This window comes from Lithobates pipiens, unplaced genomic scaffold (assembly GCF_037356315.1).
Source record: "Lithobates pipiens isolate NorthernLeopardFrog02 unplaced genomic scaffold, aLitPip1_a1.2 Scaffold_16, whole genome shotgun sequence".
Lineage (NCBI taxonomy): Eukaryota > Metazoa > Chordata > Amphibia > Anura > Ranidae > Lithobates > Lithobates pipiens.
This window is the reverse complement of record NW_027507748.1, coordinates 472,688,244-472,704,747: the sequence shown is the minus strand read 5'-3', so window position 1 is coordinate 472,704,747 and position 16,504 is coordinate 472,688,244. Positions and strand designations below refer to the sequence as shown.

General features: G+C 40.8%; 1 protein-coding gene across 1 annotated transcript in view; it reads right to left on the bottom strand.

Moving 5' to 3' along the window:
- The window catches only part of PCCA (propionyl-CoA carboxylase subunit alpha), a 1,052,859-nt gene that overhangs the window by 983,543 nt on the left and 52,812 nt on the right, over nt 1–16,504 (bottom strand). Inside the window, exons 2-3 of the mRNA XM_077482961.1 lie at nt 11,770–11,847; nt 2,244–2,291 (exon numbers count right to left, since the gene is read on the bottom strand). Of these exons, the coding sequence (XP_077339087.1) occupies nt 2,244–2,291; nt 11,770–11,847 (126 nt within the window). The remainder of the gene's footprint in view (nt 1–2,243; nt 2,292–11,769; nt 11,848–16,504) is intronic.

Here is a 16,504-nt window from a genome sequence, read left to right as displayed (position 1 = left end):
AATTCATCCCAAAAGGGTGTTCTATCAGGTTGAGGCCAGGATTCTGTGCAGGCCAGTCAAGTTCCCCCACCTCAAACTCACTCATCTATGTCTTTATGGACTTTGCTTTGTGCACTGGTGGAGTGGGGAATTATGGTGCGTTTTTTTTTTTCCCCCCTTCACAGGGGTTGGGCATGGCCCCTTAGTTCCAGTGAAGGGAACTCTTCAGGCGTCGGAATACCAAGACATTTTCTTTTTTACAATTTTTTTTTATTTATTTTTTTACATGGGGTTAAAATCCACAAATTACTAGAAAGTTTTGTATTTGTATCTAGCCATTGTATATATTGACCAGGGTCTGGCTCAGCTATGCCTCCCATTATTCTGTTCTGGATATTGAATTCCTGAACATTGGCTGCTATATGACAGGGAGCGTACACACGAGCCAAATATCGGGCAGCATCAGCTGGTTCAACAGAAACCGTCCAACATTTGGGGCATGACTGAAAAAAGGTCTTCCGATCAGCACCCGGAGCGCTGACCAGTCTGTTCTGGCGGGGCTGTCCCCTTGTCAGTACAGAGATCTCCCTTGCTGAGGTATAGTGTTCTAACATCGGATTGTTAGTACAGCTGCTCCTCCTGAGCTCTTCAAATTTTTTTTGTTCAGCCCACTGGGTTGAACCAAAGAAAAATCTACTAGTGTGTACCGGGCTTTAGCAGTGCTCACTGTACTTCGATACATGCATGTATTTTTATTGGCTGAAAGGAACCGTGGAGTGAATATCTATGCTGTCTTATGCTTGAGATATGACATACTTGGATATTTGTACCTATTGTACAATTGTATGATATTGGTATGATTCCATTCAACCTCTATGGAATTTTAAAAGGCAACCAAACCAAAATGAAAAGTATCAGATTTCATTACAATTCCATCTTGAATGTTCAAGTTAATAAAAGAATTTACTAATATTTAAAAATCACAAAACAGCTACTATTGACATATATGGTTGACATTTAGGTGGTACGCCCCAAGACCATATGCATTCTGTAGCTACAGTGTTTAGGATAATAGCTTGCTTAAAAAGTGGCTGTAAACCCTAGGACAAAAAAAAACAAAAAAAAAAAACTGCAAGACAAAGCCATACTAGCTCATTATGAATTACTTACCAGAGATTGAAGCCCCTGCAGCTGTCCTCATACACCGCTCCGGCGGCCGACATCACGAAGTTACTTTCTTCGTTATCGTGGGCTCCAACGATGCGATTGGGCAGAGCCGCCAGTAAGGGCATACTCACTGAAGCAACGGTACATACGCGTCATTGCTTCAGTGTGCATATGCCGATGACGTTGGCACATGCAAATACAGTGGATATCTCCTGAACCAGATATCCAGAGTAGCTACTGGTAAGCCTTATCATAGGCTAAAAGTGTGTTGTAAGGTTTTACAACCACTTTAATGGTGTTTGGTACCAGATGCAATTCGAGATTAAGATCAGTCTCTTCTTCAGGGATTTAAAAGATACCACCCTGCAAGATAGAAAGACTCCCTCTAATATACCATCCACAAGATGTGTTTAATCATCATAAATAGAGGCATATTGAACATTATACTTACAAAGAAAGTTCCTATTGCTTTCAATGTGTCAACCCAGCGCCATATCTCACAGAGGACAGAAACAATCCCATGCAAGGACCACTACATCTCCACAATAGAAAGGGCACTCATTATGTGATGATTGCAAGTATGACTATACACTATAGCTATACAATCCAAATGGTCTTTGGGAGTACCACCCAGCATGTATAATCAAATGAATGTCAACTGTATACAAGTCAATAGTGGCTGTTGTGTGGTTTTACATTTTTGAAAATCCTTTTTATTAACTTGAACATTAAAGATGGAATAAATTAAAAAAAAAAAAAAATCTGATACATTTGGTTCCTTTCAAAATTTCATAGCGGTTGAATAGAATTATACCATTTGTAATGAGGGATGGTGGCAACCTACTCACAGAACAGAGAGAATATAAACTAGATAATTGTATACATTGGCCTTTATTTTTCAAAATAATTTATGTTGCGTTATTCTTACTCTATATATTTAAGTGTTCAAACTAATGGCCCATACACACGATCCAACAATGCAAACATGACAACTAGTAATATGAAGAGGATATCATTCCACCAGAATAAAAAATATATATATTTATTACAAATTTGTTATGGCATATAAAAGGTCATAATACAATACATTTACGTACCCTGCACGCAATCTCTCCTCTGTTGGCAATTAGAATTTTGTCAAACGTCTGAAAGAAATAATCATAGTTTTAAGCACTAACCACAAACCGAAAACATTACAAATGTTAAATCAAATAGACAAAAACAACAAATATATAGGCTTATTATATGGATACTGTATAATAGTTAAACAAAAAAAAGAATTTTTAATATGAATTCGTGGTAAATTACTAATAAAAGTAAAAAAAAAAAAATAATAATAAAAAAAAACCACCACACACTTTTATTTGCAGGTAAAAATAAACCATAGTGCATTTACTATTTTTCGTTTTAGAGCGCGGGCGATTTACCATTTTATAAACTGCTAATCGCAGCTCTTTAATTGTATATAAAAAAAATAAAAAAAAATAAAAAAAAAAGACACCTGCGAGCCAGAAATCTTGCAGAATGATAGGGAATTAACCACTTAAGAACTGGGCCTCTTTTTCAGACTCAGTGTTTACAAGTTAAAAACACCTTTTTTTGCTAGAAAATTACTTAGAACCCCCAAACAGTATAAGTTTCTTTTTCTAACACTCTAGCGAATAAAATGCCGGTCATTGCAATACTTTTTGTCACACCGTATTTGTACAGCGGTGTTACAAGCGCATTTTTTTGGAAAAAATTCACTTTGAATAAAAATAAACAGTAAAGTTAGCCCATTTTTTTTTATATATATATATATATATATATGGTGAAAGATAACATTACGCCGAGTAAATTGATACCCAACAGGTCACGCTTCAAAATTGCGCCTGCTAGTGGAATGGAGTCAAACTTTTCCCCTAAAAATCTCCATATTGCGACGTTTAAAAAAAAAAAAAAAAAATCTACAGGTTGCATGTTGTGTTACAGAGGGGGTCTAGGGCTAGAATTATTGCTCTCTCTAACGATTGCAGCAATATCTCACATGTGTGGTTTGACCACAGTTTTCATATGCGGGCGCTACTCACGTATGCCTTTGCTTCAGTGCACGAGCTTGTGGGGACGGGGCGCTTTAAAAAAAAAAAAAATAAAAAAAAAATAAAATATACTTTTTTCTTATTTTATTTTTACACGGTTTAAAAACACACACATCACTTGTAATAGAAAAAAAAGCATGACAGGTCCTCTTAATTATGAGATCTGGGTTCAAAAAGACCTCAGATCTCATATTTGGACTTAAATGCAATAATAAAAAAAAAAAAAAAAAAAAAAATTGTCATTTGAAAAAAATGACATTGAAAAATGTGCCTTTAGTCGCTTCCGCCCTGCTATGGTTTAGAGACGGACGGGGACCATCTTAGCCTCACTCGTCTCCATACCAAGGAAGCGACAGGACCCGATCGCCTCCACCGATGGCTCCGGTAAGTGGCGGAGGGCGTGGGAGAGCAGTAGGAGAGGGGGGTGGCACCTCTCCCGCCAACGGTGATCTTGTGGCGAATCTGACGCAGAGACCACCATTATAGTTTACCGAACTGCCGCCTGAAGAAATTGATACCTCGATTGTGGCAGCAGCTGCTGCAGTTACCGAGATATCCCTCTTCAAATAAGGGATGTACATCGTCGTGTGGCGGTCGGTAAGTGGTTAAAATTATAGACTGATCATTTGTCAGTGGGCAAATGTACAAAATCAACAGGCGATTAAATACTTCACTCGCCACCGCCCGCCCCCCCCCCCCCCCCAAACTCTATGCTTTGAACTCTTCCAATGATCAGACATGCGCCTGTTGCAAAGCCAAGCTCATTGTTCTGCTGCTTCTCCTCCCCCAGCCAAAAAAAAAAAAAAAGGGGGGTAATCAAATAATTTTTTTTTTTTTTTTTTGCATCTATACAAAAATGTTTTTGGCAGGGGCAGCTTGTCAACTTTAGCATGCATATTGCTGGAAGTTCCCTCTTCAATATAGCAACTGTGTTGGGGAGAGAAGTCTTTTGCTTCCTCCAACACTGCCTCTATCTATCGTCTGGGGTCTGAATATCTGGGTCTGGACCAAGATGCCTGAAATAAAGCCATAATCTGCCCAAGAAATTCTGACAAAGATGAAGAAAATTCCGCTTCTGTTAAACAGGCATGCCTAAAATAGTGCTAGAATTGATGCCGAAGTTGATGTGAAAACCAGGTCGTGCTCAGGTGCAAGGGACTCATCGGCACTCTGAGGACGCGTTTTGTGCAGACTTTTCGCAGAGTTAAATGTTAATGTTACTCTGTTTAGAGTTGGCTGTGTTTTGCCAGTCCTCAGTCATAGCTACAAGTGGGGATATTCCCCTGTGGAGTACTCCGAGTGTTGGAGATGGGAAAGTATGCCGGGTAGGAGTATGCAGTAACCCAGGTGTAGAGTGTCCTGCAATGAATCCTCATGGCAAAAGGGTGGGAAGAAGTGACCGAGTACCTTAAAAAGGGATCCGCCCAGTGGTATGATGCAACACCTAGTCAACCACATGAGATTGAGCTTGACTGGATGAATTGCATCCCAAACAAAGCCCAATTTTAAAAAGTAATTGTCAATTATATGTGCGGCCCTGTCTTTTCTGTTCTTGAGGTCTGGGCTTCCCCATCATGGTGTCAGGGTCAAGGGTCTTTAAAAGACTTTGTTCCAAAGTGATGGACCACAGTCCTGGACCTGTACAGTAGCCTGTGGTTAACAAGGTGTTGCACCAACTGCAAAAGGTAAGCACCCAAATGCGGGATAAAAAGCAACATTACAGGCTGTGCCCACAGCATGGTGTTCCGATATAGCTCCCAACGTTTTACTGTGGTTGCATTGATCAGATGCTCTGCTTCCGTAGACAATGAGGTTCACTGAAAAATTATTTACGAAAAGAGAAAAAAAAAAATAAAAAAAAAAAAAGCCTCATGCAGTGGGGTAGGCCTACAGGGGAGCTGCCCGAGCTACGACCCATGTTGTATGAATAATTTGCCTGTGTACTGCACTGTACAATTAAGAAACATTTTGCCTTTAGTTCTACTTTACCCTGACAATTTACATAGGAGGGTGTGAAAATAGGTGCGCTTGTAAAACGTTGTAAAAAGTACAGTTCCAATTAGGGCGATCTCACCACTCCCTCTGTTACTTCTACAGCTGAGGGATGCAGTACCTGGCAGTTAAAAGGAGGCTTACAGATAACGAAAAGCACCCCGCTGCATCTCAAAAGTGTTTCCACTCCTACATCCCTTGTATCATAATGTGTCCCATTTCAAAAAATTAGGGAGCTATGCAATTGGGTTTGCATATAGTGTAAACCCAAGTACCAGAAAATGTTGAAGCTTTTAGTAGGTTCTTTCACCAAATAGACCTCCATAATAAAATCCAATGTTTACAAGAGTATGCCAATATAAGCATCTCCCTGAATTTCAGTAAACAATCACTATAGTTATTGAAGTCAAGATAAAACTAGTCTTCCAATATCTTCCGTGTTTTCATTTTTACAAGCTCCACAAGAGAATTCGACACAAAAAGGCATAGTAACCAGTTAAACCTTCAAACAAAATTCCCTTCTAAAAAAGGTCTAAACTTGGGTGTTGTTAGGAAACGGCTTGGCTCATTTTAAGATCCCAACCAATGTTTCCCCATTCTTAACAGCCTTTGAAAGATATCTTTAAACCAGACTTCCTGTAGCCACAGTAACTTGCATAGATTGTTATTGTATTTTAATGCTTTTGACACTATACAAACACAGATCTAAGTAGCTGAACATGAAACGAAGGGACAACACTAGGAAAGGAAATATTTGTTCTAACTCTACAAATAAATGTGAATAGAATACATTATGTGTTTTGTAGGAATTAAAAACACCAGAATTATGCTCTCTCATTTCTACATTTCACAAACAAAATGCTAATGTGTGTCTTATGATCATGATGAAATTTAAGTTTGTTGAAAAATAAATGTGTTCTACAATGGACATGAAATATTTAAAAATAAATAAAAATGTAATAAATATGTAAAGCCAAAAATAAAAAACAGCACAGGGGACATTACTTACCAATTGTGTAATGTATCCCTTGTGCTGCTGGCTTCTGGATTCACGTTGCAGTCATTGAAGGTGTAGTACAAAGAGCTGGGTGGAAGCGGTGGGCTGTCAAGCACTCTTGAATGCCTGGCACAGTTCCCTCAGTTTTATGAACCATCATCATACTATCGTATTATAGGGGGGGGAGGGGGGGGGGGGGGAGGAGGATAAAGATTTTAAGGAATCCAAAAGCCAGCAAGATGAGGAAAACATCGAATTAACAGAAAGTAATGCCCCTTGTGTTGATGCAGGGATCTCTCCCATTGTTTTATTGTATTCTGCTAGCGGGAGATTTCTCCCCCGCCAACCCCCATCAGAATACACAGATTGGTTTTCCAGCATAACCGTTTCACCGAAGACGGTCAACCAGACTGTCTGGTTTTTCCAAATCGATCAGTGCTTCCCGCTATAGCTGGCAGCACTGATCAGTGTATTCTGAATGCTGAGAAGTCTTCCCGTTGTCAGAATACAATAACTTGGCAGAAGTGATTTCCCCCATCAATGTTAAATGTGTGGGGATGGGAGAAATCAGATCATTTTTCTTCATTCAACCTGCTGGTTGAAGAAAAAAAAGAAAAAAAGACTGTACGTTACCTTATTTTCTTGCTGGCAGTTGGAATAGGGTCAAAAATAAGTTATCCGGTGCTGCAACGCTGATGGCTTGTAGTTGATGCGCTGATGAGAGCTCTTGTAGTTAACTTATAAGCCCTGCAGGTTTCAACAGACAGCCCGTATGAAGGCACAGGCAGAAGCTGCAGGGCCTGTCTGCAGAATTCTGACCATTACACCCCTGATCCACTGATCACCGATGTAATGCTTTCAATCTGCCTGCAAGAATAATAAATGCACATTTTTTTTTTCCTGAAAAAATGTGCATTTAGAGCTTCTTCAAAAAGGTGAACTTATCCTTTATATCCTGTTCCCCCGAAAATAAGACCTAGCGTGATTGTCGGTGATGGCTGAAATATAAGCCTTACCCCCAAATAAGCCCTAAAGTCCTTGTAGGTCTTATTTTCAGGGTAGGGCTTATTTTCAGGGAAACAGGGTAGGGCTTATATTGCAGCCATCACTGAAATTCACGCTAGGTCTTATTTTCGGGGAAACAGGGTGTACACACACACACACACACACACACCTCAGAAAATTAGAATATCAAAAAGTTTATTTCAGCAATTCAATAAGTGAAACTCATTTTATACACAGCAGCTCACAAACGTGAGTACACCCATCACAATGTAAAGTTGTGAGAGTACAGCTTGTATAACAGTGAAAATTTGCTGTTCACATGAAGTTCCACATGGTACCTCATGGCAAAGAACTCTGAGGATCTGAAAAAAAATTATTGTTACTCTACATAAAGATGGTTTAGGCCAGGGGTGCTCAACCTGTGGCTCTCCAGCTGTTGTAAAACTACCAGTCCCATCAGGCCTCTGCCTCTGGGTGTCATGCTTGTGGCTGTCGGAGGCTTGCTATGCCTCATGGGACTTGTAGTTCCGCAACAGCTGGAGAGCCACAGGTTGAGCACCCCTGGTCTAGGCTATAAGAAGATTGCCAAGAGCCTGAAACTGAGCTACAGCATGGTGGCCAAGACCATAAAGTGGCTTAAAAGGACAGGTTCCATTCAGCACAGGCCTTGCCATGGTCGACCAAAGAAGTTGAGTGCATCTGCTCAGAGTCCTATCCAGAGGTTGTCTTTGGGAAATGGATGTATGAGTGCTGCCAGCCTTACTGCAGAGGTTGAAGAGGTAGGGGGGGGGATCAGCCGGTCACTACTCAGACCAAACGCCGCACGCTGCATAAAATTGGTCTGCATGGCTGTTGTCCTAGAAGGAAATCTTCTAAAGATGATGCACAAGAAAGTCTGCAAACAATTTGCTGAAGGCAAGCAGACTAAGGACATGGATTACTGGAACCATGTCCTGTGTTCTAATGAGACCAAGATAAAACTTATTTGGTTCAGATGGTGTCAAGCGTGTGTGGCGGCAACCAGGTGAGAAGTACAAAGACAAGCGTGTCTTGGCTACAGTTAAGAATGGTGGTGGGCGTGTCATGGTCTCAGGCTGCCGGCACTGGGGAGCTAGAGTTTGAGGGAACCATGAATGGCAACATGTACTGTGACATACTGAAGCACAGCATGATCCCCTCTCTTTGGAGACTAAGCTGCAGGGCAGTATTTCAGCATGATAACGACCCCAAACACACCTCCAAGACAACCACTGCCTTGCTAAAGTAGCTGAGGAGAAAGGTGATGGACTGGCGAAGCATGTCTTTAGACCTAAACCCTATTGAGCATCTGTGGGGCATCCTCAAAACAGAAGGTGGAGGAGCGGCAAGGTCTCCAACATCCACCAGATCTGTGATGTCATCATGGAGGAGTGGAAGAGGACTCCAGTGGTAACATGTGAAGCGCAGATGAACGCCAAGTCCAAGAGGGTTAAGGCAGTGCTGGAAAATAATGATGGCCACACAAAATTTTGACACTTTGGGACCAATTTGGACAATTTTCACTTAGGGGTGTACTCACTTTTGTTGCCAGTGGTTTAGACATTAATGGCTGTGTGTTGAATTATTTTGAGGGGACAGCAAATTTACACTGTTATACAAGCTGTACATTTGCTACTCTACATTGTAGAAAAGTGTAATTTATACAGTGTTGCCACAAGATACAATAAAATATTTACATAAATGTGAAGGGTGTACTCACTTTTTGGAGATACTGTAAATGTGTTACAGAGTGATACTGTATATTATAAGCATTTTTCTTTTAATTTTGCCAATTATGGCTTACAGCAAGTGAAAACCCGGAATTCAGTATGGACAGATGCAAAGTCCTCCAGGAAAATGAAATCAGCATCTCCATAAAGCTGCTCAGCAGTGGGTAGCATGAAGTGCTCTGGAATTTCCTGCTAGAGGGCTGAGCTGACCTTGGACTTGATAAAACAGAGTGGAACAACAGCAGATGACATGGCTCCCCAGATCAACACAGACTGTAGAAAGTTTTGCATTTAGTTTGGGAATCAAGGTCCCAAAGTCTGGAAGAAGAGTGGAGAGGCACAGAATCCAAGTTGCACGAGGTCCAGTGTGAAGTTTTCACAGTGAATGAGGGAGCCATGCCATTTGTTGGTGATGGTCCACTGTGTTTTATTAAGTCCAAAGTCATGCGCAGCCCCCTACCAGGAAATTCTAGAACACTTCATGCCTCCCTCTACTGACCAGCTTTATGGAAATGCGGATTTCATTTTCCAGCAGGACTTGGCACATGCACATACTTCCAAAAGTACCAATACCTGGTTTAATGATCATGGTATGATTGTGCTTCATTGGCCGGCAAACTGGCTTGACCTAGACTCCATAGAGAATCTGCATGGTATTGTCAAGAGGAAGGTGAGAAACACAAGACACAACAACAATGCAGATGAGCTGAAAGCCACTATCAAAGAAACCTGGGCTTCCATAACACCTCAGCAGTGCCAAAGGCTGATCGCCACGCCATGCCACGCTGCATTGATGCAGTAATTCATGCAAAAAGGAGCCCCGACCAAGTATATACACTATACTGTACATGGACATACTTCTCAGTAAGCCAACATTTCTGTATTAAAAATCTTATTTTTTTATTGGTCTTATGTGATATTCAAATTTTTTTTATACTGAATTTGGGGGGGGGGGGGGGTTTCATTAGCTGTTAGCCATAATCAAAATTAAAAGAAAGAAATGCATCACTCTGTGTGTAATGCATCTATATATAAAAAAAAAAAAAAAAAAAAAAAAAAAAAAAATATTGGAGGATATTCTAATTTTAGGAGATGCACCTGTATAACTGCATCAAAATCTGTGTTATCCAGTGGCATATAAAAGGTTGGGGGTGTGCACTTTCTGGGTACCGGATCAGCATGCTACTACCCTGTTTCCCCTAAAATAAGACCTAGTGTGATCGTCGGTGATAGCTGCAATAAAAGCCCTACCCCCAAATAAGCCCTAGTTAAAGTCCTTGTAGGTCTTCTTTTCAGGGTAGGGCTTATTTTTGAGGAAACAGTAGGGCTTATTTGGGTGGTAGGGCTTATATTGCAGCCAACACCGACAAGCACGCTAGGTCTTATTTTAGGGGAAACAGGGTAGTACGAGTCAGCATACACAGAGCAAGCGACACCAGTGTTTACAGAACAGTTTACAGGGACAGCCAAGAGGAATGCAAACACAGAAAGAAGCATGGTGAATATGGAACCTGCCGGGCTACATGGTAAGAGTGCTGTACAATGATGAACGTGCCTGTACTGAAAGGTTCTGTATTGTGGGGGGGGATATCTGTTCTGAGTTACCTGTACTAGGGAAGAGCTCTACTGTGGGGGCGATTTGTACTGGGAAGAGATGGGCATTTTGGTTGTACTCTGTAAAGTGGCCTGTGAGTTAGCTACTCCTGCACTATGGCCACAAATTAAAAAAACTGGGAGAAGATATCATTTGGAGCTGCTGTGCATAGGTATCAGCTTTTAACTTTAATTTTTAAAGCTTGCCTGAACAAGCTGAAGATCAAAGCTGACTGGCTACTATGCACAGCTAACATTCTGACTGTTAGGCCGCGTACACACGCGGGGACTGTTCGCCCAACTTTGTCCGTCAAACAGTTTCGGCAAACAGTCCGCTCAAAATTAGCATGGACGGACATGGCCACACACGACGAACGAACAGTTTGCTGAAACCGTGCGCGATGACGTGAACGGCACGTACGACGGGACGAAAAATACGACGTCCTATACACTGCATTATAACTTTCGGCGTGTAAATCCTTTCTGAGCATGCACGGAACTTAGTTTGACGAACAAGCCTACACACGAGCTGACTGTTCGCTGAAACAAGGTTTCAGCGGACAGTTTTTCGGAAATTCCGAAAAACCTTGTTCGTCAAACTGTCCGCTGAAACTGTCCGCTGAAAGCCCACACACGAGCGGACTGTCCGCCCAAACACTGTTCAGCGGACAAAGTTGGGCGAACAGTCCGCCCGTGTGTACGCGGCCTTACAGTTTTGATAAATTCTCCCCACCACGTTTTACATTTCATACCCCTGACTACTGAACTCTTTTTCACTCCTAAAGTTCTACTGTAAGGTAGGCTGTGTGTAGAAAAGCTGTTACACTTGCTTGTGGCTCTATCATTAAAGCCTATTTTGAGGGTAAAAGGATGGATAGAGAGATATAGATAGAGATATATATATATATATATATATATATATATATATATATATATATATATATAAAAAACCAGGTGCCACCAGCATTATCCCATACTCAAGCAGCCAGTAGCTGGCCTGTTAAGCTTTTTGACATTGACAGATTTTCCTATTTGTTAGTTACCAAGTCTCCTACCACCAGTACACAGCCATTACTTTGCTCCCATTCATACTTGAGCAGTCTCTCTCCTGCATGCTAAAGGACACGTTATTCCAGAAAGGCATTCACTAAGTTTACACAATATATAAAACAAATAAGATATAAGCATTAAATACAAAAATACTACTGACCTTTTCATCTGTATTGTATGCAGTTGAATACTGGACGTGTGATGCAAACCAACAACATCTTGCCCAGGACGCAGAATGCTGAAAAGAAATAAGCCAAAAAAAAAAAAAAAAAGAATATTAGAATTAAAAAGAAAAAAAACATTGCACAGAACCAATGCTTGTCTTCTTTTGTAGTCTCCCGCTGGCACTGTCCTCAACTTCTCCCTTCCGAGTGCTCCCTTAGCAAGCCAGCTGCTAAGGGAGCACCAACGTGCACACACACACACACACACACTTTTCGAAAACGTGCTGTGTGCATCCATAGACACACTCCGCTCCCTCCTCTCAAGAATTTGACAAAAGCAGGAGCAAATGACTGCCGCTGTTCTCAGAGAATACAGAAAGGGAAAAGAGGTGCTGCAGTCGGCAAAGCACTGGATTGGTGACGGGAGTCACCAGCCTGTGGCAAAAAATGCCCTCTCTACATGTTATCGAAAGTAAAGTAAACGAAAACCCCAAATTTTGGGTTGTCCCTAGAAAAGTAAATATAGGAGAAATCTTTCAATGGGGACACTAGTTCTGGTGACACGCCACAATCCCCTTACTTTGGAGTAATTTCCCCCACTTCCTGTTCTGGCTATGGTAACCAAAAAAAAAATAAAAAATCCACACACACACACACACACACACACACACACACACACACACACGCTGACGGGGGGATATAACCCTCCTTTAATATATCAAAAATGTGGGGGGAAAAAAAAAAAAAAAAAAAATTGCTTTGCATATAGTTACACTAAGTTTTTTTCTAGAATCAAATACTTATCAAACCCTATTGCTAGAAAGATTGGGCAAATTATCTATCACTGAGAAAAGAGTAGTTATTACAGCAAAGTGGACCTGCTTTTTTTTTTTACTATGCCATCACATAGCCATATATTAAGGCTAATAGATGCTCAAGTGTAGGAGCAACAATATAACAAAATACAAAAATGTTTTACAGACCCCTTACCCCTGTACAGGAACATGCATAAACATTCATCAAGTGCAGCTACAAATGTCATATCACCATGCATGCAGGAGTTCATTTCCTAGTCCTCAAATTTTAAGGCTCATGTTTGGTATAGATTTACTCAAAACATCATCATCTTTTAAACTTTGCCAAAAAATGGGTAATATTATTGTGTTAGTGCAAAAAAATAAAATAAAAAATAAAATAAAAAAAATGAATGTCAACAGCATTAACTTTCCATTCTCACTTTCTAGGGGAAAACAAAATAAAAAAAATTATAGGAATTACTGCCACTAGACAGGTTTGATAGTTTTAACAAGAACAGTATTGACTTCTCGCAGAAGGTACACTTGTGGCTGACTAAAAACCAGGTACAAAAAGGGATCAAAGAAACTTAATATGAAAAAAAAAAAATCGCCAGGTCCAGATGGTTTGGATGGTAGACATCCAGTGGAAATAGTTTACCTAGATTTTGCTAGGGCATTTGATACTGTACCTCAAAATGTTTAATCTTTAAAATAAGGTCTGCTGGAGTTTGCAAAATTGTACGTACATGGATAGAAAGCTGGTTACATGGATGGGTCGAGAGTATTGATAAATAAAGACTTGGGACTGGAAATTCATATGACGAGTCGTTCCCCCACAATTTCCAATTACTACCATTCATATTAGTATGAATCTAGTATGGTCCGACTTTGATGAGAGTTCAGGTTCCTAGCCCTCAAGTCTCCCTGAAATGGTGGTAAAAATCGCATCCGAAAAAAATAATCGCTGAAAAATCTTGCGACATTGAAGGATTAATAAAGGGCGATGGAGGACCTGTAAAGGGGATAGATAATAAAAAAAAAAAAATCACACACACACACACACACATACACACACACACACACACACACACACTCTCACCTAGCAGTAAAAAGGGTCGTTGGTTCGAATCCCAACCACGACACTACCTGCCTGGAGTTTGCATGTTCTCCCTTCCACACTCCAAAGACATGCAGGTAGGTTAACTGGCTTCTGTCCAAAATTGCCCTAGTATACGAATGGGGACCTTGGATTGTGGGCTCCTTGAGGGGAAGGGACCAATGTGAGTGTGCAATGTACAAGGATAGGGACACTCACTCAGGTTGAACTGGTGTCTTTATTGTCATACAAACATACACACACACACACACACACACACACTGAACTGAACGGACTGGTGTCTAATCAGCCTTATAAAACTATGTAACTATGCATAAAAGTATGGCAAAAGTGCTGTAATTTGTTATGGTGTTTTAAAATACCATTAACTGATCATAAATAACTTTTTCATGCATAGCTGGACTGGGAGACGTCTCAGAGGTTGAGCAGTCAAGGCACTGAAGTTACAGTCCTAATTAATTTCTATCAAAGGCAAACAAGGCAAGCATGTGGTAAATTCATGTACAGTACATCACAATCTGCCAACAATATAGTTAGTGTGTGTGTGCGCGCGCATTATCTACTACTCATAAAATGAATGTTGGTTCTCAAATTTAACTGAGCACCTCAATAATTCTACATTTTATTTCTCTACACCCAACACATAACTCTAGCAGGTGAGAGGAAGGGGTTGCGTCCCCCAAAACGCATCCACTGATCCCCCATGATGGCAGACAGCACATGTTGACATTAGGCATGGGATCAGGAGGGAAATGCCCATTTTTGACTCCCAAATTGTGTGCATCTTCAAAATTTGGCTTTTACAGTGGTAACACCACCCCATCTGATGAAGGCAATATCAAGACATTTTGGAAATACTATAACCACTTGCCACCCAGGCCAATTCTGACATTTTTCTCCTACATGTAAAAAAATCATAATTTTTTTGCTAGAAAATTACATAGAACCGCCAAACATGATATATACTTTTTTTTAGCAAAGACCCTAGAGAATACAATGGCGATTGTTGCTTCTTTTTTTTGCTAAAGAAAAACAAAAAACAGTAAAGTTAGTCCAATGTTTTTGCATATTGTGAAAGATGAAGTTACGCCAAGTAAATAGATACCCAAAATGTCAGGTTTCAAAAATTGCACACGCTCGTGGAATGGCGCCAAAGTTTGGTACTTAAAAATCCCTATAGGCGACGCTTGAAATTTTTTTTACTGGTTACATGTTTTGAGTTACAGAGGAGGTCTAGGGACAAAATTATTGCTCTTGCTCCAAAGTTCGCATCAATACCGCACATGTATGGCTTGAACACCGTTTTCATATGTGGGCAGGACTTACGTATGCATTCACTTCTGCATGAGAGCACACGGGGACAGGGGCATTTAAATAAAAAAAAAAAGTGAACACTTTTATTCCTATTACGAGGAATGTAAACATCCTTGTAATAGGATTATGACATGACAGGTCCTCTTTATAGTGAGATATGGTGTCAATAAGACCCCACATCTCACCACTAGGCTGGGAAGCCTGAAATCAAAACAAACAAATCAATGCATCCCAGCCAAAGCAGCGCTTTTTTTTTTTTTTTTTTTTTTTTAAATGCAGAGGTCGGGCGTGACGTCATAACATCGTGCCCGGCCTCCAACGATCATAGAGACTCGGGCAACCATCTGGTCCACTGGAAATCTCTGATCAACATCCGGGGACAATGGATCCTCTGTCCAACTCACCGATCGTAGTGGCGAGTCGATAGAAACACCAGAGGGTGGCGGGGGGCAACATCCTAATGTCTGATTTTACCTTCTGTTTTTCTACATTGAACTTTGTAACTTCCACAGTTTTGTACGTTATGTTATCAAAAACATGCCTATTTCGAACAAAAAAAAAAAAAAAACTTTGCTAATCAAGAATGTGTGGCTTCTTCTTTCAATGGTCAATACCAGCTTAAGTAATTTTGTGTTTACAGTGACAATGGGGCTTATTTACTACAGGGAAATTCACTACAAGTGCACAAGGAGAACCTAGGAGACAGTCAAAAATAAGCACAAGCAATAAAGAAACTTCAAGATTATCAGATTTATTTATTTTATTTTTTTAACATGGAAACGGCCCCCCTAGCCATAAAATAATTTACATATTTTTGCCGAACTTCACGGGCTCTTTGGGGGGGCCAAGCCAGTACGGCCAGTATCCAGGCCTGTCAGGGGATTAACAGGAAGTCCAGCCTCAGGCCTATTTGAGGCAATATCATTTTGGGCATTTTTCCTTAAAAATTTGTGCAATATGCAGGATAGGAAGATATGGTTGATTTTGTAGTCTGCCATATGGATTGCTGTCAGAAACAGGTGGAACCAGCTAGCCATTATCCCGAAGGAAGTCGGTAGTTAAAAACCCTCCTCTCCAGGGTGAGGGTCCTTTGGGGGGGGGGGTGGGGGGGAAATCGGCCTCATCAGGTGCTCGCCCAGACCGAACGCTTCATCAACACAAAAGACGAACGGGAGTCCTTCCACGTTGTCTGCATGAGGTGGCAACGTCAGATCACCATTCTGGAGACACTGGTAAAACTCAGTCTGGGCCAAGACTCCTCCATCCGACCATTCTTCCCCACGTCCACATAGGAGTATTAGGAGACAAAAATATAAAAAAAAAGGGCCACTTATCAGATTCCTCACCCCCTCTGATGGCCCACTGTAAAAATTTGAGGTGACTTTGGGAGCCAAAAAAAAAAAAAAAAAAAAAAAAAAAAAAACACACTATGGCACTCTGCCTGAATTTTAGGCCACACAACATTTGTACACATTTGGGGGGAGTAGGCTAGGGTTATAAATG